At 29.3% G+C, this 25,326-nt stretch overlaps 1 protein-coding gene across 1 annotated transcript; it reads left to right on the top strand.

Annotated features, from left to right (window-relative positions):
* The first annotated feature begins 1,996 nt into the window (after positions 1-1,996).
* On the top strand, positions 1,997-6,045 carry LOC112289879 (uncharacterized). The gene is made up of 10 exons (XM_090254504.1): positions 1,997-2,020; positions 2,138-2,190; positions 2,318-2,448; positions 3,157-3,284; positions 3,370-3,613; positions 3,814-3,910; positions 4,450-4,776; positions 4,874-5,054; positions 5,289-5,435; positions 5,607-6,045. Exons 1-9 carry the CDS (start codon positions 1,997-1,999, stop codon positions 5,355-5,357), a joined length of 1,254 nt encoding a protein of 417 aa, XP_090110630.1. The 3' UTR covers positions 5,358-5,435; positions 5,607-6,045.
* Positions 6,046-25,326: the final 19,281 nt, after the last annotated feature.

The raw sequence follows: 25,326 nt of genomic DNA, 5'->3' as shown, positions 1-25,326 counted from the left end.
TCTCCATACATAGATCGAAATTCCACGAAAAAAGCCTCTAGATTATCCAATATTGGATCTCATCATTCAAGAAAAGATGAAAACCATGATAATGCTGAACCTGAAAGAAGCGTACCAATGAATCTAACTTGTGATTTTGGAATTGGATAGCTTTGGGGATGAAGTTCAATCACAAGTTGTACTTGATTGATAAATCCTCTAAACTTTGATCTGGTGCCATCAAACTTCTCGGATAGGATAATTCTTGGTTCTCTAACATTGCAAGGGCGTTCCACTATAGAAGAAAGGGACATGATTTGATATAGATGTTGAAGCTGTTTCAATTATTTTTATATCTTCACTTCCTGCCAATCTTGTTGCTCTTTGTGGTGGTAAATTGAGTTGATGCATTGCAAGCATTAACTCCCTCAATTGCTCTTGCATTTGTGCCATTGCACTCTACATTTCAGTAAGTTCTGCCATGATAACACTTAGAAAAGAGAAGATGTCTAATATCGCTCAAGACAAATAGAAGAGAGGACTTGAGAACAAAGAAAATAGTAAAGACAATATCACTTTAGAAGAGGGTAATCCGCAACTTCTAATAAGCTTATGTCTTATCAAGACAAAGGGGTAATCCACTCTTAATCAAGATTAGGCAAAGCTCTGATATTATAATTGTACTCTTGTCAATCTGTCAAAGAGAAGAACATGATAAAAACAAATAAACAAGTGAGACCTCTCTCAAAGAAAGATGACAAAATAGAAATAATTTGATATGTATATTAAGAATGAAACTGGAATGGCTATTACCAAAAGCCAAGAAAACTAGAAACCCTTGAAACTAGACTAGAAGCAAGAAAGGAGTTGACAAGAGTGAAGAAGACTTCACTCTTGTCTCTATATATACTATCTAACTAGGGGCTATGTGGCAATGTTCTATAAGACCTCCAATATGTGTTAACTTTGTAGGACACATGCCTTGACTTATAAGGCAAGTTTTTCTACGTGTGGGCCACATAGTTAGCTTGGTCTTCAAGTTAATAACATGTGTGGCACATAGCCAACTTATTGACCACATTTTTAATCCAAAAAGTCAATTAAAGACACCTATAAAGTCAAAGCAGCGTCTCTATAGCTTTTAGGAAGCTTCCACATCAAATATTATAGAATTAACTTACTTTTAACTACTTTTACTTACTTCTACCTATTTATACATGTAATTACTGGCTTACATGCTTATATCTGTGACAAATACCACATGAGATAATATTTGAAATTAGTTATTAAATATGCAATAAGAAGTTCAAAGAACCTTTCTACATATACTGTTGGATCATCATTCCTAGTTCTTTTAAAAACCACATGAGATAATATTTGAGATTAGTTATTAAACATGCAATAAGAAGTTCAAAGAACCTTTCTACATATACTGTTGGATCATCATTCCTAATTCTTTTAAATATATGAAAGTTGTATTGCATGGGAGTTACTTGTAAATCCTTCGAAATTACAATTGGCAAATTCCTTGGTTGAACGAATAAATTTATGGATATAGGATTGAAAGTAGTTTCTCTTTCACATTGGCCCTTCTCTCTTGATTTATTTCTACAAATGAGTTGGATGAATCAGGTTCGAACCTATCTCTTCTTATTCCATCATCAAAATGTGTTTCAGACAAAAACGTCTTTTAACGTTCGAGGATGGGATTGCTTATCCAATCCTTCATTCTCTACTCATTTGACTAACTGCCACAAATGCGGCTGAGTTAGTGTTCAGAGCCTGGGGTTGTGTACAAAACCAGGGTTCCGTGATTTGCCTGCCTCTGCTGTGCGAGGCCATCTCTCTGCGTTCTCCATCCTCTTCATTGCGGCCTTCTCTCTGTCCTCTTCCTCTCGTCTGCCTGCTTCCACCCCTCTTCCTGCACTCCTTTTTCTCATTTCTCCGTTTCGGTCCTGGCATTTTTCTGCAGGAGTTAGCACGCCCTCATGTTCCACCTTTTCATCGATTTCAAGTTATGGAGGCTATGGTTTCTGATGAGGTGAGTTCTTGAAATGTTTGGACTTCATTAGGTATGCACAGTTTAGATTCTTATGTTGGTTTCGGATCGAGTTTCAGCTTGGATTTTCAGCAGTATTTTTGCTGTGGTATTGAGCAGCATATACTGTTGGGTTCCCCTGCTTCAGACGGACCAAGGTCATCGCCGAAAGGGTAAGGGGAAGGATCTAGAGGATGCGATGCAAGACCAGATAAAAGCGATGGAACAAAAGATAAGAGTGAAGGAAGAGGAGATCAGAGCGATTTAAGAGGAGGTCAGAGCGATCAAAGAGGAAATCAGAGCGAACGAAGAGGTGATAATAGAGCTGAGAGCGAAGGAAGAGGAGATCATAACAGAGATAAGAGCGGTGGAAACGGAGATTGCTACTGCTTCGGGAAAAAAGCAAGAAAGCCTTTTGAAGCGAAGCTGCAGTTCCTATAGCAACAGATAGTTAGCCTAGGGCAACAGATAGTCAGCCTGGTGCAACAGATAGTCAATCTAGAGGAACAGATTAGCACCCGCGGTCAACAGATAGTCAGTCTATGGCAACAGATTAGCAGCTTCTGGCAAGAAGTAAGCAGTCTTTGGTCTTTGCAAGCAGCGCCGACATCGTCAGGTATGTAATCTTAGAAAGAATCTGGATCCTGGATATGTCAGATGATTCTTGTGTGCTCTTGAATGCCTACTTGTTTCTTAGGGTAGTATGCTTACTTAAACTTGTGAGATCATGCTTTTGTGGTGGACTGATTAGGGTTGAAGGTAGAATAAGCAGGTCTGGTATAAGTTTCTTCCCTGCGTTCACCCATCAGGGTGTCAGATAGTACTCTATTCTTGGCACTTAGTTTGCTTCACTTTGCCCTGCCTTGTGTACTCATTATCATCACTTGGGGTGTCGAGTTTTGAATAGCAGGTAGTGTTTCCTGACATCTTTGTTCCATTCTTTGGCAACTTTGGTGCTGACTAATTTTAGGTGTCCGATTTTTCCAAACTTAGAAACCTCTATTATCTCTCATCGTTCGTTTTGAAGGGTGCAATTTATCTTGAGAAGCGGCAGAAGCGCTACTCTTGCAAGTGCCAGGCCACTGGATGTTTAGTTTAACCATTGGTTTTTTATTTGAATTACTGGATTGCATGTGCAGATAAATGCACAGAGTTTGATTGGCTACGTCAGGACTTGCCGTCGTGGGACTCAGGGAACTCCAAGCCTCCAAGCGCCACGCAGAGGGAGCGGATGTACACCCCTGTGAGAGTGGAGTATTGGGATGTGGTGAAAGACATCGAAGACTACCTGAACAGGGCGGACAAGTTGAAGCGTATATATCGGAAAGTGGATGACTCTGTTTTCACTGTAGGAAAGCAAAGTGGTAGCCATCGCTTGTTTTGTCGTGAACAGCACCTGCGAATTCGTTAGTAAGAAGCGACCAGATTCCTCGTTAACATACGCCGGGGAAGTGAACCTTGAAGTGCCACCAGAACCCTTAGCAGAGGAAGGAGAGTCGACGAACACAGACGGATCAAAGGCCGCGGGCAGAGACGTTCAAAAGTGTTTCTTTTATGCCAGACCTCCTCATGTGGATGTGTTAATTCGATCCAACGGTGAGGCCGTTACTGTTCTTGAGCTCTAGAATGGAGGTCTGGGATGTCCCGTGCCTATCTACAAACTGTGGACAAGATGCTCATGTCGGACAGGTTCAGTGCGGCAGATCTTATTTGATTTTTGGTTGATTCCCGTCTTCACGATTTGTGAAGGATGCTCAGTTGTCAAGCCTGCTGATATGGAGGCTGCATTTCCTCAGGAATCGACCCCAACTGCTGGTGCCATACTAACATCTCGAAAGGACATGCTAGGAGTATTCTCAATTGCAGTCTTCAGGTGTATGAATACCTGGTTTTGTAAGCAGTTCATTTACCTACCTCGGGATTATTCGGGTGGGGCTAGCTCAGCTTAGAGCTCAGTGCCGCCAGGTCTGCTTCTGCCTTTTGTCATGATATTCCAGCAAAAGGGGCAGTCCTGTTTTGCAAAACTTCGTTTTGCCTGGGCAGCTTTTTGGTGCTCTAACCTGGTTTTATTCTTCAGGCAGGTTCAGCTAGTCTTTGCTTTTGTCTACACTCCTTTGTTGTTCCATCATGCTTTTTGTGTAGTTTTTCGCGCATCCCATGGTTTACGTTCAGGAAACCAAAGGCCCCGACAGGCACCCCGTTTTCCCCCTCACCGTTGGCTTCCGGCGGATTTTCTGCTTTTTATCACTGAAGTTGTGAGGTTTACTCCCAAGATATTTAGGAAGCAGATGTTCCTGGAGTTTGAAGTGCTCAGCAATTTCAAACCCTGGTACCCACAGGGATGTGTCTTAAATTGAAATGGTCTTCAGATGAGAAGCTGATGAGTAGTGTGAGGTGATCCTCATTCTACGTTCTTTTCTCTCGAGTTGCAGGGCGAAGGTTGGGTATGGCGTTCTCACCGATATCCAGAACTGGTATCTCTGCAAAAGGGATCATGGTGGCTGCCTCTATATTTCAACAGGTTTCAAGTTAGATGACCGGAAACCGCCTGTATCTGCTGCAATTGCTTATTTGGTCAATTCTGCTGTCGATGCCCGCGGTGAGTTTGATGTTTTACCCAGGAAGGGTGAGCGTCCCTGGAGCTGGGAGGTTTCTCCTTGCGCCAGTCCCAGTAGCGGCTCTAAAGATGGTGAAGACGAGGATAGGACCTACAAACTAAACGAGCGCGAAATTGGTGGTTACAGAACGTCTCCATCAAGGTAACCTGTCTAGCCAGCTACCCAAACATTGACATGTTCTTTGTCATGGATACATAGAAGAGAACAAACGATGGAATGATGGCAAGTGCATGTACAGGACTCGAAGGGGATCCTCAAACGCGACACAGAACCAATTGCAGGAGGTTCCTGCGCCGGACCTGCATCTGGACGACCGCCCCATCAGCACTGGGGGATGGAGCGGCTGCGTGGTTGGCGGCACTTTGATTGGTTGCCGTGTTGCAGTGAAGTTGGCTCTCCGCAATTCGGAACGTGCGGAGGTGAGCTGGAGTTGTGTTGTGGAATTGTTGCGCGCCCGTCTAAACGTTCACTATGGCCCGGTCTAAATCGGGGCTGACCTGGAGTGGTCCAGCCAGCGATTGCTTTTGTAGCAGACAGTCTTTGCTAGACGCAACATGAGGGCATTTTTGTGTTGAAATGCATGCAGTTTGCGACACCTTACCGGCTTCTGATCTTGTTCTGTATATACCGTCTTCTGGCCGTGCTTTGTACAGGCTCTGCTGAACGAGGTGGACGCCTACCTAAAGCTACAGAAGTATTGGGGGGAATTCGTCCCCCATTAGTAGGATTTGGAACCACAGCCAATGGCCAAATTGTTTTCATAGCGACAGGGTTGATCGATGGCAGTCCACTCGGACCTGGTAAGTAATAAGCTCTTGAAACCAGCAAATGGGGAGTGTGGTCGTCTTCCTCCTTTCCCGAGGGGTTCTTGCAGCTTAATCATGGTGCTGGAACAGTATCTGTGGCGCTCTACAATCAACAGGCAGAGTAGGCACTTATCTACGTTTCAATGTATTGCCTTTGGTTCTCAGGAACAGTGACCGAGGAGGTGGCCAATGCGGCACTTGGGCTTGATGCTGTCTACAAGTGTAAGTTACTTCATGGGGGTGTTGAGGCGCGGAACATTATGGTTGTGCTGGGTACACAGCCTTCTGTCCGCCTTGTTGATTTCGGCTTTGCGAAGCGCAGCTTTGTTTAGTACAGTGTAACCATCTTTTCAAGCGACTCTGACGAGGGAGACTTATCGTTGCCTGCCCTTCAAAAACTTTCGCTCCCTTTGCTCTCTCCTTCTCATTTTTTCAACTGCTCCCAGGGCCGCCTCTCCTTGTCTTCTTTGTGTCCGCTTCTCCTCTCTCCAAGCTGTCAAATTGGCTGCCGCCTTAATGGCGGCCGCTAAATTTCACAAGATTCTTTTACGGAAAACTTTCAAAACAATTTAAATCCTAACTTAACAGTTCAATTACACCTTTATTACCCCCTCCCCTCCTTTTTTTAATTACAAGTTTAGAAAAATTATGAGAAAAATACAAAAAATACTAAGAAATCTTTCTAAACATAATGGTAAGGAATTAAAACCTACGATAATAATAAAAAATTATTTGAAAAGAAAATTTAATCCTTTTTTAAAGTCAATATGCCAGAAAATTTATAAAATCCTTTTTGATTTCTATTGTTTAAAAAAAGCTAATAATATATAACTTGGTCCTTTTTTACCATTCTATAAATAGTTCTATCCTGACATCCATTCTCTACAAATCTGCACATCCTTTGATATATGCCGAAGGTCATTCATTCTCCATTTCTAATTCTAAATCATCATTTCTATGCTCTAAGTTCCATTTTGGATCAAAAGAGTGTTCTTCCATATTCTTTGTTATAAATTCTTTTTTAAATATCTTAATCCTTTTTTCTGCAATTGTTGTGTTTATTAAGTTTCCATCTAATTCTTGTAATGAATAGGTTGTATTATCATGCACCTTAACTACTACACAAGGATCTAATTATTTTTGTGTAAAGTTCTTTTGAGCATTATGTTGGTGTTTTAATGAGCTATCAAATATCAAATAATATATTTCCTATTATTACTATCTTTTTGCCTAATAGTCCAATTAATGGGAATTAAACTTGTATCAATCATAATTATCATAGGTTGATTCTTCTCATAATTAATTTGCTATACAATGGATGACAAATCTAATATTTTTTTTAAATCATTCATAGCTTCTTCTTGTTTGTTTGTTTGTTTGTTTGTTTGTTTTTTTTTTTTTGTTTTTTTAATTTTATAGATATATTTTAGAAATATGACTATTATGAAGAATCTAGATTTGATAGAAAACACAAGCTTCCAAAAACCTCCAAACCTTAGTCATGCTCTTATAAGGCTTCATTCTTATAATAGCATCTACTTTCTTTTATAATTTCTATACAAATGTTCCATTACAAATTTTTTTTTAATTCCAAATTTTGATTTGTTAATAAAAAAAGCTTATATTTACCTCTTCCAACCTTTGTAGGATCATTTTTATATCTCCAATATGATGCCTAATAAAAATCTTACATTCAATGTTGTTCTTAGCTTCATCCTTAATTTCTTATTTGCTTTTCTTAATTAGAATATCATCCACAAATGGGATGGTTTTTTCAAATACAAATTCCTTCAAAATCTAATTCATAGCACTTTGTATGAGCCATAGAATTTGTGGCTCCTTAAGATAGCATATATATTTGAACCAATCTTGAAGGTGTCTTTGTAATAGTGAAATTTTTATTTTCTTTTGCAAATTTAAATTCATCATATCCAAAGTATAGGTCTTTAATATAATAAATTGAATGGTCCGCTATCAAGATAGAGAGAATTTGCCTCGAGAAATAGTTGGGCTCTTAATTGCTACTAATTGCTCAATCAAGTAATATATCTTTATGGAATTTTTTTTTCAAACTTCAACGGCTCATATCTCTCAATTAGACCATCCAAATAGAATCACAATTTATATAAAGTACTAATATACTTTAAACAACTATTACAACAAATTTCAACCATAAATTTGTTACAAATCTTGAAATATCACCAAAATCGTAATAATAGCTTCAAACCCTTGTTTATATACACTTGCATGAAAATTTCTTCATATCTCACAAATCAAAAGTCCAAAGACTACAAAAATTGGTATATAGCTTTTTAATACAATAATTCACACTCTCAAAAAAATTGAGCCAAAAATTCGTCCAAAAACTCAAGATATGGCTCTAACTATTAATATCAATAAAATAGTTTATTTATTGCCTTTGAATTACATGTGTTGTCTTCAACTCCCTATAATTCCTTCATACAAACTCTAAATGTAATAATTCTTTTGTGAAAGATGTAGATTTAAAATCAATCTTGTAGGCGCTTCTCTTAATCTCCAAAAGCAACTATATAATTCCTTGTATCCTCAAAAGAATAATAATATGTCTTTAAAAGATACTTCAACTTCAAACGGATATAATTTCTTCATCCTAATTCCAAACCTTCTAATTTTTATACCCAAATTGTAGTCCAAATCCTAAATCTTATAATTCTTGCCTCTGATTCTCAAATGATCTTTTCAAATTTGCCTAAAACTCTTATTATGGTCGTAGGTAGCATACTAAAAGCCTATTGGACATGACATTCGACCAATAGGGATGAAGACCTTCATCCCTTGCTTTCATCCCTCCCAATAAGCCTCTTAATAGTTTAAACTTTTATTTTTAAATTCCAACCTCTCTTAAGCTTTATTCTAAATATCTAAATTTTATATAATTTAAACACTATAATTAAAATAGATAAACCTCTAAATAATTTTTTTTATATCAACTCTCTTTAAATTAACCTACTAACCATTCTAATTCATATAAAGATTTACAAACATATTATATGTTTTAATTAATTTTTCAAACTATAAGCAATTATAGTATGACATGATGCTTGTCTTTCTCTGTCATTGCCTTAATATGGTCATATTGTTTTCCATCCTTTGCTACCATCCTATCTTTTTCCCTTCCTTTGTTTGTCATATCTTTGCTGCCATTAAGTTTAAATGCCACAAGAGCTATTTCTTTCAAATTTTGATACTTGTTTTAGATGTAGTTTAATTAAATAATAATTTTGATATGATTTGAATTAATTGGCTTAAATATTGAATAGTTTTGACATAAATATAATTATTAAAAATATTTTTATATTTTTATGATTATTTTTTCAATTTCAAAATATATAAATTTTATCACAAATATTAAGAAGAATTGGATAATATTGCTAATATTAAAAAAATTATGTTTAAATACAAACCAATGTAAATGCAAATGCTTTAAATTGTATGTGATAAAGATGTCTTTTTTATGAATATTAAAAAAAATATTTATATACTTAAAATGAAAGAAATGAAGATTAAATTAAATACTCTCTCTCTCTCTCTCTCTCTCTCTCTCTCTATATATATATATATATATATATATATTACTTTAAAAATTATATAGATTTGAAAGATTTTATTATTTTCAATTTTTTTGAAAGCCTCTATAGCATCTATCCAAGCAAATGTATAATGTACAAAAATGGATCATAAAAAGCCTTCCAAAAAATATGATATACTAGAGTTAGATCAAGGATATTACAAAGCTGCCATGTAATTATCCAATTCATATATTAGTCTCCATTTTAAAATAAAAAAGGTGATTTTTTTTAAAAATTAAAAAAATAATATGTGATGTATGTTTTATAAAAACTTTAGTACATGAAGATAACTAATTTATATTTTATCACAACTATAATTATAATCAATACCTGCAATAAAAAAAAATTGATAATCAATTTTTTTTTACAGAAATACCTTTGTATCTTTATATATATAATTAAGTATTTTTAAAAATATTTTAATTATATTTTATATGTGATAAAAATAATAGTATATAATTTTGAATAGAAAAATATATTGCAATATTCATTCATATTTTGGATATAAAATATATATATTATAGACCAATATTAGATATGTTATTGTGTTCAGAATCAAGATTCTATGATTTGTCAGCCTCTAATGTACGAGTTCATCTTTTTTTGCATTCTCTATCCTCCTCATTGTCACCACCTCTCTGCCCTCTTTCTGTTGTCTGCCTGCTTCTACTCCTCTTCCTGCCTTTCTTTCGGTGTCACATCCTTTTTCTCATTTCTCCATTTTAGTTGCTTCTCTCTTCTTTCCCCTCTTAGGATTTTTAGTAGATTTAAATTGATTTTATTATTATAAAAAATCATCAAGATAAAAAAATTTGATTATTTTATTATTATTATTAGCATTACTTGGTGGTTTTTTTTTAAGTATGTTGTTAGTTCCAAAAGCATAAGAGGTAGAGCTTGCCTTCAAGATATCATTACTCCTCCTTATAATTTTTCTTGTTGAAGGTATTTCTCTAGTAATAGGAAGATTTAATCACCTCTTCTACTTCTCATACCATCTCTTTTCATCTTATAAAAATCTAGTAGAAGGTCTTTTTTTAATGGTAGGGAGATTTAATCACTTCTTCTACTCCTCGTATTTCTTATATTTATGAGAATAGCGTAGGAGGAGCCAACAAGATCTTAGGAGGATTTTTTCATCAAGAAGATAAAAAGAAGAATTTTAAGAAGAAAAATTAGATAAAGAAGGTAGATAGAAGAAATTTGGAAAAGAAGAAGAAAAGAAGAAGAATGAAGATCTACAAGTTCAAATTATAATCCAAAGTGAGTATCTTTTCAATAAAATTTATTTTGCTAATACAGATTGTGGTTTGAGAAGAAAGAGCATGAGAAGAAAAGAGAAAAGCATTAATAGCTAGCAAAAAACTAAGTCTTTAAATCTTATTAATTTTTTTTACTTTAAAATTTTAAAGAATTTCTTGAATACAAAGAACTAGAGATAAGATTTGGAGGATAGAATCTAAGAAGAAGATGCAAAAAGAGATAACCTTCTTAACCTTCTTATAGATTTTATTTTCTTTAGAATTAATAGAGCTATAGAAATCTTTCTTATCTTAATTAAAAAATAGTTTTTAAAAAAATTAGTTAATTCAAATTGGATAAGAAGAAGTCCACATTAGAATTCTTTAATTTGTATTAGATTGATTAGAGATGCAAGTAGGTGAGTCTTTCTTCAACATGGTGTGATTGTCTTATAAAAAAAAAAAATTTTCTAATAGAAAAGTATTCTTAATTTTTATAGTAGGTAATTCTCTAACTATCTTGTTATAAAAAGGCAAGAAAAAGAGAAAGCTTGGACTTCTTGCCATTCCAATATAAAATTCTTTTTTACAATTAAGATTGCTTAGGATCACTTTTATAGTAGTTCTCTATAACAATTAAAATTGGAAATAATCTTACTTAGAATGATACTTAAGCAAGAATTTTTCTTTTAAATGTTTCTATTTTTTTTCCTTCTATGTTGGAAGGTACTTAAGTAAGTTGCAAGTAGAAGAGTTCAAAATTTAAATTATTAAAAAATTGGATAGATTAAAAATTATACTAAATTGAATGGTATGTTTATAGTCTTGTAGGTACATTATTCTACTAGATCTAAGCAACTCAACCTATCTTCATCCATAAAAAAATTGAAAATTGTTGGCAAGGAAAAACAAATCAAGGCTCAAATGAATAGAGACTGATGGATTGAACAAGCAATCTCTTCTTCCAACATCAAAAGATATTTTTGTTTTAAATCCATTTGAATTAAATCTAGATCAAGTAGTAGGAGAAAAAAAATTAGATCCTAATTCTCTTAACTTCATTATAGAGATAAATTGAGAGAAAGAAGGGTCAAAAAATCCTTCTCTTCTAATGGAACATGAGTGAAAATCTATACCAACTCCTACATCCCTTAATTCAAACAAGAGATTTACCAATTGTAATTCCTAAAGATTTACAAGTAGTCGCTATGTCCCATAACTTCTCTATATTTAAAAGAACTAGAGACAATGATCCATTGGTGCACATAGAGAGGTTTATAGAACTTCTTACAATGTGTATAATAATCAAGCCAAGTTATTATCATGTATGGTTTTCAAGTACTTTGAAAGATGGAACTTATAAATGATATAGAAACCACCTTCTTTAAACCTTTAAGAACTGAGATATGTTCATGAGAGCATTTTTAGAAAAATTTAGACATAAAGTGGTACTAAGTAATACCTTCATAGCCATTTCTTTCTTGAGACAAGAAAAAAGAAAAAAAATCATAAATATATTTGACAATTTGAATTGATAGTATTCCAATTTGTGGAAACTCTTCTCACAGATGATATTTTCACTCACTTCTTTATTCAAGGATTCAATAGTAAGGGAACAATCCGGAAGATCTTTAAGAAAAGACTAGATAATTTAGAAGAGGCCAAAAAAATAACTTGAATAGTTGAAGACATTGACAAGCAGTAAGAGCAAATGTGGAAGAAAGAAGACCATATAATTTCCAATTTTATTCCTATACATATCCAAAACATAAGAAATTCTCAAAGACATTCATATAAGATTGTAGAAATTCAATTTTAATCCATAAATTACTATCCAATATCCTTACATATTAGACTATCTTCTATCTTTTTTGAATTAATATATCCAAAATATAGGATTAGATAAAAGAAAGACTTTAAGAATGAAGTCCTCTAAAGGCAATAATGATTCACAAATAAACTTTTCTAATAATTGAAGACTATGCAAGAATAGATGATTCTTTTAATTAAGAGTCAAAATTCAAATCAAGTTCTATCTCTCATAGAATCCAATAGGTACACTTTAGGACTTTAGTGCACTAAGTGTATTCAATTAGGGCATATTAGTCAATTTTACTCAAACCAGCAAAATTACCATCAAAATCAAATAAGGCATTAATCATATGTTCTACTTTATAGGAACCAAGATATGATAGATTCTAATTCTAAATTCCAACCTCAAAATAATACCATCTAAGGCTTTAGAAACCAGCAACAATAACGATAAGAAGTATACCACCTTTGTAGAAAAAGCCATCTATTGAGAAATTGCTGGACATAGAATGGAGTAGTATATAGAAACTGTAAGAGAAACCATTCTATAGATGTGTTTAGACAATCTAATAAGGTAATTTTTTAAAAATTTTCACAAGAAAATTATCAATAATAAGTCCAAGTTCACTTGAAAGGAGCAAGAATCTCAAATTTGGATAATACCTTAAGACTTCTTAATTTGTTTTATGATTATAATAATAATCATCAAATCCAATATTTTTTTTAGGTTTAAATACATAAAGAAGATTTATTCCATTAAACATTGACTAATCTCAATATGGCTAATAAAAAAAAGAATAAAATTTACAAGATGTAAGATATTTGGAAATATCAACCAAGAAACAAGGTTCTCAATCCATTCAAAATCAACTATTGTCTTCTCACACACATTACATCTTTTAGGAGGAAGTTCATAGTAAGGTTTAAGGGCTTCTTAATATGCCAACATTGATAGTTATGACTATGTCTAGATATACTAGCTCTCTTCTTTGGACTTTAATAAAAAATAAAAATAGTTCAAAAATTTTTTTTCACTTCTTTGATTTAAACAAAGTCACATAAGAAGCAATGGATAATGTAAGAAATTCAAGACAAATGTTCCATAATTTAGAACCTACTACCACTTCAAAAACCAAAGTAATAAATGAAAAAATCCTTATAGAAGAATTCCCTTCTATAGAAGAGTAGGAAGGATCTAAGGTCCCAAAACCAGAATATGATATTTCAATATCTTTAAAAAATGATAATAAAAGGGAGTCTTATGATTTGTAGAAAAACTTGAAAAAAATTAAGGCAGATATAATCATTGCTCAATTATTGGAGGTTTCTCCAAAAATGAAAAGAGTTTTGAAAACAAGTATGCGAATTAATAATTCTTAAAGATCTAAAAAAACAAATCCAATCCCATATAAGAATAATTCAAAGAGAACAAGAAGTCAAAGCAATTGAACTAAAAATCTTAATAGTTAACAAGATCATTTCCTACACAATTATAGATGGAGATAGTAGATTAAATATAATACTTGTACAAATAATGGAGAAGTTGGATTTTAGTATAATTCGTTCTTCTCTCTATGTAATTAACATGGATAATCAAAGTCAAGATACTCCTCTGAGTCAGATTAGTGGCTGTAAGGTGATAACATGTAGTGAGGAGTATTCTTTCAATTTTCATATGATTCATATAAATCCTAACAAAAATTCATATCCATTGCTTTGAAATAGACCATGGTTAAATGCCAAAATTCTTTAAAAAAAAAAAGATCAAATTCCTCAACTTAAAGAGTTAAAAAAAAAAGTGAAGTTTGTCAATTTAAGGAGAAAGGAATTAGCTCATTTTAGTATGGTCCAAACTATTCCATTAAGTTGCATAGGCTTAAGACTATATAATTAGGAGGATGATAGAAAATTTACCTAATGGTTGATAAGTCACTCTATATTCAGCGCAGATGAAGTGATGCATGTTAACTTTATCAATGGTTTTGATACTTGGCAAAATAATGAAGTAGATATGAACTTAACTACATTCATAGACAACATCAAATTGGAAGATGTTGTTGGGATGAACTTTGATGACATCAAAGTTCATGAGTTAAATGACTTAATAGAGGAAGACAATCTTATTCCATTCTTACAATTTAAACAAACTTCTAGTAGTCCTATGATTAAAAATGACGTAGCTATCTATCCACCAATATCAAATGATTAGTATAGAGAATCTATAGAAAAATCTCATGTATATGACCTTAATTTCAAATTGATGGATGTGACTTTGAAAAATAAGAATTCAAAACTTATTAAGGTATAATTTTAATTAATCAAGGCTATTAAAAAAAAAAATTATATTTGATAAATAATACAAGGTTAGAATCTTTAGACCTGGCATATTAATCTTTTTATAAGATGCTAAGAGATTAGATTTTTTTAGTAAATTTGATGCCATACAGTTGAGCCTATATTTGTTCAAAGAAATCTTTTCAAATAATTCAGTTTAATTCCAAATTCTCAATAAAGAAGATTTTTCTACAGGAACTTTGAAAAATAGATGCAAAGAATATTGAGTGTGATTTTTATCATATACATGGTCAAACAACTCATCTTTAAAGTGACTCTCATTCCACTCTTTAAGTAGCAAGTCATCAAAATTGAGTGGAATTTAGAGAACTAAAATTCTAAAATTTAAAATAATTTATTTATATATTTATTCATCTTATCTTTTATTCAATTTAGTTCTTCACAAAAAAAATCCCATATATTCTAAGCAAATGAGAGGAGTACTTAATTAAAATTTTTAAGAATAGAAAAATAAAAAATAAAAAATTGGTGGATGTTAGGAAGTAGTAGTTAAGTCTTGTTTAAACATCCAAAGGTTGTATAATTTTTGATCAAGTGAGGAATTGTTAATGAAGTGTCTCAGATTTGAATCCAATTGAAAAAAAAACAAGCTATTGCAATGAGCAAGTATTAATGTTGAAAAGACCAGCAATAAACAACCAAAAGATAGGTAACCTTGTAAGGTAGATGTCATACTCTTCTCACATTGGAGAAGATTTTAGACTATTAATTTTAAAATTCTTCTAGTATTTCCTTATTTTTAAAAATCTTAGATATTATAAATTTCAAATCTTCTGTTTTTCTTAGGTAGTAAGCTAGATTAATCCAACTTAGTTGAAATATTAAATAGCAATAGGTCATTGATTCTGAACTTGGAAAAATTGATAGCTTCTATAGCTATGTCGCTCTTCAAGTAATAGATTTTATATAATAAATTTTAGGTTCTTCTCCTTTGCAAGTTGTCTCAGATGGTTACCATGTATAAGTCATCAAATCAATTCACTAGTTATTTTAGGATAAAAAGATATATTTATAGTATTTAGAAGCACAATATATGGTGAATAGTATAGAAATATTTAGACAAATAGAAAATTAGAATGTTAGTTTTAAAATTGGAATCTTAATAAGTCTTGGAGGTAATTATCTTAGTTGGTTTAGTATTTTTTTTATTTATTATTGAATATTGAGGGATACTTATTAAGTTTAATAATTATTTTGGCCTTCTATCTATACATATTATTTATAAAAAAACTATAAATGTTAGTAGTAGTTAGAAGAAGCATGAGAAAGAACCTCATATCTTTTAATTATTTATATAAAAAGTAGGATTTATAATAGATTTAAATTGATTTTATTATTATAAAAAATTATTAAGATAAGAAATTATAGTCTTAAACTGATATCAGTATTATAAAACTATTATATGAATTTTTAGAATTTATTTATAACTTACTTAGAATTTTTTATGAATTTTTAAAGTAATTTCATAGATTTTGGTAAAAATAAGTTTTATCATTTTGGGAGCCATTTTGAAGAAATGGAGCAAGATTTGAAGGCCACTCAAGGCTCCTGGGCCAATTGGGTGTTTTTAAATACCATGTTGAAGTCAAAAATGTAAAATTATTGATTTAATTAGTATAAAGTAGGAGGATCAGCAGCTAGTGTAGTCCTTGTAAAAAGAGAGGTGCACAAGTCCCATATGGATTATAGCACCTTCAAAGTAGTTAAGAAGATAAGATTGTAGCACCTTGAAGGTAATTAGGAAGATAAGACTTAGGCCTCGTGGCTTCTCTTAGAGACTAATATATATTATTTATGAGCCTTGATGAGGCTCAAATTCTTAATTTCTTAAGCAAGTTGTATAATTCCTAGTTTAGTGTATAATTATTTGATTGTACTTATTTCACTTTTTTTTTGATTTTCTTTTTTTAATCTTATTCTTATTACTTCCACTTTATACCATCAATTATAAGCAATTCTTAATTGAGGCCATCTTGTAATTGGATTGAAGATTAAATTTTACTTTCATACAAGTGATGTGAATGAAGAAGAGGTCTAATCATGGTAGTATAAAGTTGCTAAAAATATGTATAAAGGAAAGATATCGGATGGTGATAATTGAGCATTACTAATCCTATCTAGTCTTAAAAGGATGTTCATTTGAATGTACACTAGTAACATGAAGGTAATTAAGAGAATAGAGTTGATTGATGCTTCACTTAAGAAATAATTTTTAGATAATATATTGATCTAAATTTAGAATCAAATAGCCTTTAAGATAGAATATATAATAAAATTAATAATAGTGAAGGATTTCTAGATATCACACCAATGAGAAAAGCAAAGGACTTAGCTCCACATGTGGTTGGTAGTAAAAGATGCACAATAGAGTTTTAGCACCAAAAAACTATGGAGAGACGAATTCTTTCAAGCAATTATAAAAACTTATTTTCTTCTTTTGACAAAAAGTAGTAGTGATATCATGAAAAGGGAAGCAAAACTTTGATGACTTGAGGATCATTCCAAAATCAAAGTATAAGACTATAAAAAAGATACAATAGCTAAATATTAAGTCTTTTTATAAGGATCGTAGTATAAGTTCCTTAAACTTTCAAGAACAATAAGATTCTAATGAAGAGTTGGAAATTCTGATTTTTAGGTAAAAAACAACAATATTAGCTTATCACAAAAGAAATATAAAAGCAAAAAGGACCAAGGGCTTGTCAAGTAAGGTCCTTGAAATCTATACTATGAGTCCAAATAGAAGTACTAAACAAATGCAAAAAAAATAGATACTTAGTCAAAAGAGGTAGTGTCTAATTAAAATAGATAAATAATATGCTAAAAAAAATAAATAGTTGATATTGGTAAGCCTATGATGAGTCGAGAGAGACTAATAGATAATAAGAAAAAAATACTATATAGTTAAAATAGAAGATTGCTACTAGAATACTTGAAGTGAATTGGATAGAAATACAATTTTATAATAGGTTAAGATAAGAAAAAGTAGAATGACTTGAAAGAGTTGGCTTCTAAAATAAATCTCAAACCTTTGTTGTATGCAGTAGAATAAATATTACTATATATTTTAACTAATTTAGAAATTTTAAATCTTTGGAGTCTATGAAGAAAATCTAAATATCAAAAAAATAATTGTGGAAGTCACCATGGGATTAGATTAGTTGATTTAGTATATTTAAGCATTGCCAAAGAAAAGAGTTCAAATAAAGTATTTGCATCAAAAAGACAAAGATAGCCAACAGAGCTAAGAAGATGTAAATTAAAAATTCTAAAGATTAAAATGTTATATCAAAATGCTTAAGGCTTAGCTATAAATCTAATTATTAGATCATGAAAAAAAAAAAAGATAATTTGGATAAAGATTCTAAATAAGCTTAAGTTCTAAGAATAACTATAATGAATAAAGTAGAGTTGAAAATGGATTGATATAAAAGAAATAAGAATCAAAAGCCCTAAATTAGAGATGATGATAAGTATGTGGCTAAATGCCTTTGATCAATTAGTTGTAGAGAACAAGCAGTTGAGGCATTAAGTAGAGCTTAAAAAAGTAAGTTTGTCAATGGACAATTGGAGACTAGTCAAGCATTTACTAGCCATATCCAAAAAAAATTATTGGATAAGATTATTGCCTATAAAAAACATTAAGAATCACAATTGTTATACTTATTTTTTTTATTTATTGGTCTAATGATTAATATGAAGATAATGATCTAATAATACAATTGGAAGATAAAGACTCTTTGTCACAACTACTTTAATAACTAGTAGCTAAAAGTTATACTTAAGAAAAATCCAACTAGATCAATATCTATATGTTTTTTTTTTGTTTATTTTAGACTTTTAAATATTTTTTAATTTTTAAAATTTTATTATTAAAACTGATTAAAAATTTTGGAACATCTAAAAAGAGATGTAAGCTAACTAAGAAATAATATTAACTAAGTATTTAATAGACGAAGAATTTAAGTTAATAAATTCTATTATTTTTGGATAAATCTTGAACAATTATTGCTTTTAAAAGTAACAATTATATTTGGTAGATGGAAGAAGACGAAAATAAATGAAAATCAAGGTGGATGAAGAATATAATTAGGACACAGACTAGGATAAGGATATTCTCTAGAATTTAAGATGTAATAAGGATTTTTAGATCTTTCTTTGAAAAAAGGACAATTCTATGTGAAAGTAAGAAAATATGAGAGATTAGAAGTTATATATTTGAAGAGAGATTAGAAGAATCAAGAAGATGCTTATTTAAGACCATTTTTTACCTTTGATTCAAAAATATGCAATTGATATAAGTAACCTTGATGTTAAAAGAAGCAACCTAATTTCTTATTCATTAAATAATATATTATATAGATAATAAAATAATCAATCCAATAAATAGATATTATAAATTAAGTGATGATATATATATAGATTTATATTAGATTTAAGTGAATGATATAAATTTTGTTGTAGATGAGAGTTTTAGAGGTACAAGTCAAGAAATAGTCATAGTACCAAAGATAGTGGTTTATTTTTTTTGAATTTTTGATAGACAATTAGTTGTTACTATTTTTTAAAAAAATTTAAGAATAATAATTTTATACTAATTTTTATAATATGAGCGCAAAAATATATATATTGTCTTCTTTGAGATTCTATTAGGCACCTAGTTGTAAAAAAAACACTTCTACTTTGTTACTAATAAAAAATCTAATAATCTAAAAAAATCCTAAAAAATTCCTACTTAAGTTTTAAAAATTATAATAAAATCTTGATAAAATCATCAAGAAATTTTAAAGAAATCCAAAAAGAATCAAAAAATAAATTCTAAAAATATTATAAAAAATAATAAATATATTTTTTAAAAATAACTTATAAAATATATATATTAAATAATTATTAAATAATCCTAATTAAATCCAAAAATTATAACTAAATCTTTAATGTTTCTTAAAATTCCTAATAAAATAATAATAATATCTTAATTAATTTCAAAGTTAATTCTCATAAAAATTTATTATAATTATAATAATATCTTTATTAAGTTTTAAATAACTCTCAATAAATTTTTAAAAATTCTAATCAAATCTTTATCAATCTTAACCAAAATCTATAGAAATTATAAAACCTCAATAATTATTTATTAAAATATTAATCTTAATTTAAAATATTTATTAAAATTATATAGAAATTTTTAAAAAATTAAACTAACAGATATTAATAAAAAGTCATAATTTTTTTGAATGTCAATTGTTGTCTTTTTTTAACCTTGATGTCAATCTATTAGTAAAAATAGCTCTTTATTGTACCATTTACTTCTCTTTCAAATTTATAAAAATATTAAAAATTAAATATATTATTAACTTTTTAAAAATTTAATTTAAATGTGAAGTTTTTTATCATATTGAAATAGAGTAGTTAAAATATATATATATATATATATATATATATATATATTATGAATTATTATTTTTAGGTACAATTTTAGTTGCTTCCAAAAGTTGGTACTACATAGTATTGTACTAGACTACTAGGTAGCAATGGCATTGTTACAAGATATTTACAAAATAATTTATAGCAATATTATATTTGTTGTGCTACAAGACATTATACTACAATATCCATACTTAAAACAAAGTTTGTTATATCATAAAGTTGATATTAAAATATAATAATACTACAATGCCATTATAATATTATAGGATCTTATGCCAAAATACAATAGTTAGTTTGTATCTAAAAATTGTGATGAGATTTTGCTATAGTGTGGTACTAGCAGTGTAACGTAAGGTGTAATACAATTATGGTGTAAGAGTTGTCAAAGTTAAAGTATAATAGAATTACAATTGAAATGAGACTGAATTCTTTTTAAGATGTAAAACCTTTCCAAATCTATAGCAACATAAATCAAATTTTAAGGTTCAAGGTTTAGGATTTATGATTTATTTTCTTACTTTAATACTTCCACTTTGCTATTAATTAAAGGCTTTCAATACTAATATCTTTATTAATATGTAATATCTATCTATTATTAATATCTTTGTCAATAAATTAATAAACATGTCTTCTAATGCATAATACTTTATATCAATCTTCTTCTTTATAAAGTGATATTTAATATTAATATACTTGGTTCCTAAATGATGCTTTGAATTATTTGTAAAAGTAAGACATCTTTGATAGTTATACTCCATTAGAATTGCTTCTATTTGCACTACTCCAATGTCTTCCAAAAGTTGGCTTAGCCATATTCTCTCTATTACATCATGGCTTATTGTCATATAGTCCACCTCCATAGTTGATCCTGCAATTATTGGTTATTTCTTATAATCCATGAAATAGCTTCCATTCCAATAAAAAATACATATCCTATTATTGATCTTCTATTATTTATACGTTCATCCCAATCTCCATCATAATAACTACGCAAAGTAATGTTATCATTTCAAAGGCACAATTTGAAATGCAAAGTGCATTTTAAGTACTTCATAGTTTTTTTGATGATTGCTCAATAGATTGATCTAGCCTTTGACATGTGTTGGCTCACAACATTCATTGCATATGCAAGATATACCATTGTACCAACTATTGTATACATAAGTGAGTCCACTATTATCTTAAATAAAACACCTTTTATTTAACCTTCAACTTTAGTAAATTCTTCATTTGTAAATTTCATCAACTTTAAATTGGCTTCGATATGTGTTTTGATAGCTTACATTCTTCTAATTTAAATCAATTCAAATATATATGCAATATACTTATTCTGGCTCATTGTAATGGTCTTCTTAACACAATCTCTCACAAACTTGAATCCAAAAAAATATTAAAACTTTTCTAGATCACTTATATCATATTCATTTTTTAATTTTACCTTCAACCAATCCATCAACTTTAAGGTATAGATTAAGATGATCAAATCATCAACATAAAGGACAAAAGTTAATATGAACTTATTTGATTGTATCACATGCATGGAATAATTAACCTTACTTCTTTCAAATCCTTCATTCACAAAGAACATATCAATACGTTGGTACCATGCCCTTGATAATTTTTTGAGCTTACACAAGTATTTTTAAAACTTACAAACAAGATGTTGTTTGTCTTCTTCAACAAATCTTTGAAATTGATCCATGAAGATGTCTTCTTTCAAATTTCAATTCAATAAAGCCATCTTCACATCCATTTAATGCATCTCTAAGTCCATTTTTGTCCCAATTGCTTCAATTGTCATGGATACATTACATAGAAGACTAAAAAAAAAGTTGAATAAAAGAGTTTCAACAAAAAAGTTAATAAAAACTTAATTAAACTTAATAAATATAAGATCAATATCAAGCAAGGTTAACTAAAGATCTAAGAGATGTGTTGTTAAGACTAAAGATCCCTTCAACCTCAACTTCAATATATACTAGATATTAAGAAGCTTTTTAAGAAGTTTTCATATTGCTTGAAGATGAAGCAAATCTTAGGAAGCTTCTCAAGAAGTTATCATGTTGCTTAAAGATAAAACAATCCTAAAAACTTTGTAGACATCTCCTTTGATCTTTTTAGAACTTTTTAGAATATTTTAAGAATCTTTTATAAAATCTTTATAGAATCTTTTAGAATCTTTTAAAATCTTTTAAAATTCTTTTGTTGGATGTTTCTAACATCATTTTTTCTTTTAATTTCAAGTTCTACAAGGAGAATTAGTTTCATATTTGCTCTCTTTGTTATATACAACATTCTAGTAGTAGCTTCATAAAAAAATCATCTTGAAATAGGTTTAGGTTTTTGATGATAGTATCAATGAAACTTTTGTATCTTTTGTGATGCATTAATTAGTTTTATGCTAATTTCTACGTATGATCATTGATATTGTAGTCGTTGTTGTATTATATGAAGTCTATTAAAAAATATGTTAGATACCTAATTATGAAAGGAAAAATAGAACTTTTAATAAGATGATTCTAATAATTCTAATAGAATTCTAAATAAAATTTAATTAAATTATAAAATTATTAATCAATCTTTAATAAAATCCAAAAGAAGTCTTAAGAAGTTATAAAAAAAATATAAAAAATCAGAAATCAGTCTTAATAAAATAGATATAATAAAAAAAATATTTTAAAAATATCAAAAATAGAAATTTCAATTGAATCCTTATCAAATCTGAATATAATCCTCAAAAAATCTTAATGAAATCTTAAACCAATTCCAACCAAACCTTAATAAAATCCTAATCAAATCTTAAATCAATTATAATAAAATCCAAGATAAATCCTAATTAAATCTTAATCAAATCCTAAATCCTAGTCTTAGATCAAATTCCAATAGAATTCTAAATTCTAATCAAATTTTATTAAATTCTAAACAAACATTAATCAAACCTTAGACAAACTTTAATCAAATCCTAAATAAATTCTAAATCCTAATCTTAGATAAAATCCTAATCCTAGACTAAAGTCCAATCAAACTATAAATAAATCTTAAATCATAATTCTAAGCCAAATTTTAATCAAATTCTAAATCCTAATTTTAGATAAAATCTTACTAAAATTTTAAATCTTAATCAAATCCTATCAATTCCTAAATAAAATCTAATAAAATCCTAAAAAAATCTTAATCAAATATTAAGAAAATTCTAAATCTTAATTCTAGAGAAAATTCTAAACTTTAAATAATTACAAGAAAATCTCAAGTAAATTTTAATCAATTACTATAGTTATTTGAAACCTTAATTAATATTAATTTAACCTTAGATATTTACTTAAATTTCATCTAAACTTCAATTAATAAGTAATAAACAAGCATAAAAAATTTGAAAAGAATCAAACTTACAAATTGCAAAAAAAGCTTCCAAAACCTCTTGGTCATTGGATGTTGTACTTCTCTGACTTGAATGTTGATCTAACAATATCAATTTTTCCTTATTAAATTGTTCAATTTTTCTAAAAATTGTATTGTATGTAGATATTTAAATCTTAATTTCTCTCACCAAATTTTGCTTCAATCCAATTAGTAGATATTGTTCAACCTTAGAATTACTTATTAATCCTAAATCTCAAATTTTCAAGACTATAATCTAAAAAAATCCTAATATGCTTCAATCTAACTATTCAATTGACTTCAAATTAATTACATACATTTATAACAAGCATAGCAACAAAGTACCTAATTTTTACTTATACAAATGCTATAAAATTTAAGAAATCTTTAAATTTATAAATATATTTTTATTTTTTAAAATCTAAACCAACCAAGTATATTATTAATTTTAAAAATCTTTCAAAATCTCAAAATTAATCCAAATAGCATGAAACCAATCTTTAAAAATCTTTCTTTAATCTGATCTTAAATTTTATTTTTTAATATACAAAAGAATCTCAAAGTTACTACAAGTACTTAGTTTTGTATCTTAGAATTTGATTTTGATCTTGATTGACAATTGGTCCTCTTTGAGTATCAATTCTTTTCTTCTTGAAATTTTTTTGCTAAAATCAATTTCTAACTTCTTCTTACATATACTTATATTCTTTATTTTTCTAATCTACCTTATTTTTCTTTATTTATGGCTCTAAAAAATAAATAGAATCGATATTTATAAAAAGTTTTTTTAATTATAATAAATTTTTCTATCTTCATATCATTTATCTATATTTTTTTACTATATATTTTTAATTAGGCTCTTCTATAATATAGTGATTCAAAAAATTATTTCAATATTGGTATATTTTGGAAAGAATAGTGTATTACATATGAATTATAATAAATAATGATACGTGGTTTGTATAATAAATAAAGTAATCTTTTAAAACTATCAAATGAGCCTAGGTTGAAAAGAATCCATCAAATAATTATAAAGCTATAATTAATCCGATTTAGAATTATATTAAAATAATTTTTTGAGTATGATATCCAATTACATATCAATACTTTGGAAGACCTTTTTTGGCCTTGATAATTGCTTTTAACCTCTTATGCATATTTTTTATTAATTTTTGGTACAAAATTACTTTAATATTATTGTATTCTATAGCTATTCTTTTCTATAATTTCCAAACTTCCTTTGCTTTTAACTTCTAGGTATTGAATTGGCGTTTGAGGTGCTTCCAAAGATATTCAATAGAATTAAGATCATGAGATTAAGTAAGCCAATCCAATACTTTAATTCCATGATGTTCAAATCACTTCTATGTTAGTTTTGAGTTATGCTCGGGGTCATTATTTTGTTGAAAAATCACCTCTTTCTCAAAAATATCAAATTCTTTAATGGTAGTTTTTTTAACAAATTTCCACAAATTTCTTGGCATCCATCCTCTCCTCAACCTCTACCATCCTCTCAATTCCATTCCATCCCATACAATACCATATTATTGTATTTTCATCTCCATGACTTAACTATTTTTTGGATCTTCTTGTCAAGTGACTATTGATCTTTTTGTTTTTACATCCTTTTTTTGCCATCTAATCCAAGTTTGTTGATTTTTTTCTCATCTTACAAAATAATCCTTGTCAAATGCTCCATAGTCTATTCTTTATACTTCAGAAAAAAAAATCCAAGTGTTGTTTCCAATGGCGAGTAGATTGTAGTGGTTTTTTTCTTCTTTACCATGGATTTTATATTCTATTTCTTGAAAACATTTCAAATGGTTTGACATAAGATTATTAATAATATTGTTAAGATTTTTAGCAACTTTAACAACATTTTCAGCCTTCCAAGTGTTGATTTGGCAAATGATTGTCCTTTCATCTACTATAGTGAGTTTCTTTGGTCTTCTTAATTTAAGATTTTTTCTATTAAAAGTAATATTTTCAGATAGCCTAAAGATAGTAGCTTTATTATAGCCAAGTTCAAAAGTAATTTAAGATTTTTGAGAATGAAGAAAA

Source organism: Physcomitrium patens, chromosome 12 (genome assembly GCF_059467195.1).
Source record: "Physcomitrium patens ecotype Gransden chromosome 12, ASM5946719v1, whole genome shotgun sequence".
In the NCBI taxonomy this organism is placed as follows: domain Eukaryota; kingdom Viridiplantae; phylum Streptophyta; class Bryopsida; order Funariales; family Funariaceae; genus Physcomitrium; species Physcomitrium patens.
Note: the sequence above shows the minus strand (reverse complement) of the source record. Positions and strands in the feature narration are given on the sequence as shown.

What these genes read in the sequence shown, in the direction of transcription:
- LOC112289879 (XM_090254504.1), top strand. Translation starts at nt 1,997, where the DNA reads ATGGAGGCTATGGTTTCTGATGAG. An exon ending in CCAAGGTCATCGCCGAAAGG is followed by an intron (nt 2,191 to 2,317) that starts GTAAGGGGAAGG and finishes AGAGGAAATCAG; the next exon opens with AGCGAACGAAGAGGTGATAA. An exon ending in TGTGTTAATTCGATCCAACG is followed by an intron (nt 3,614 to 3,813) that starts GTGAGGCCGTTA and finishes GCATTTCCTCAG; the next exon opens with GAATCGACCCCAACTGCTGG.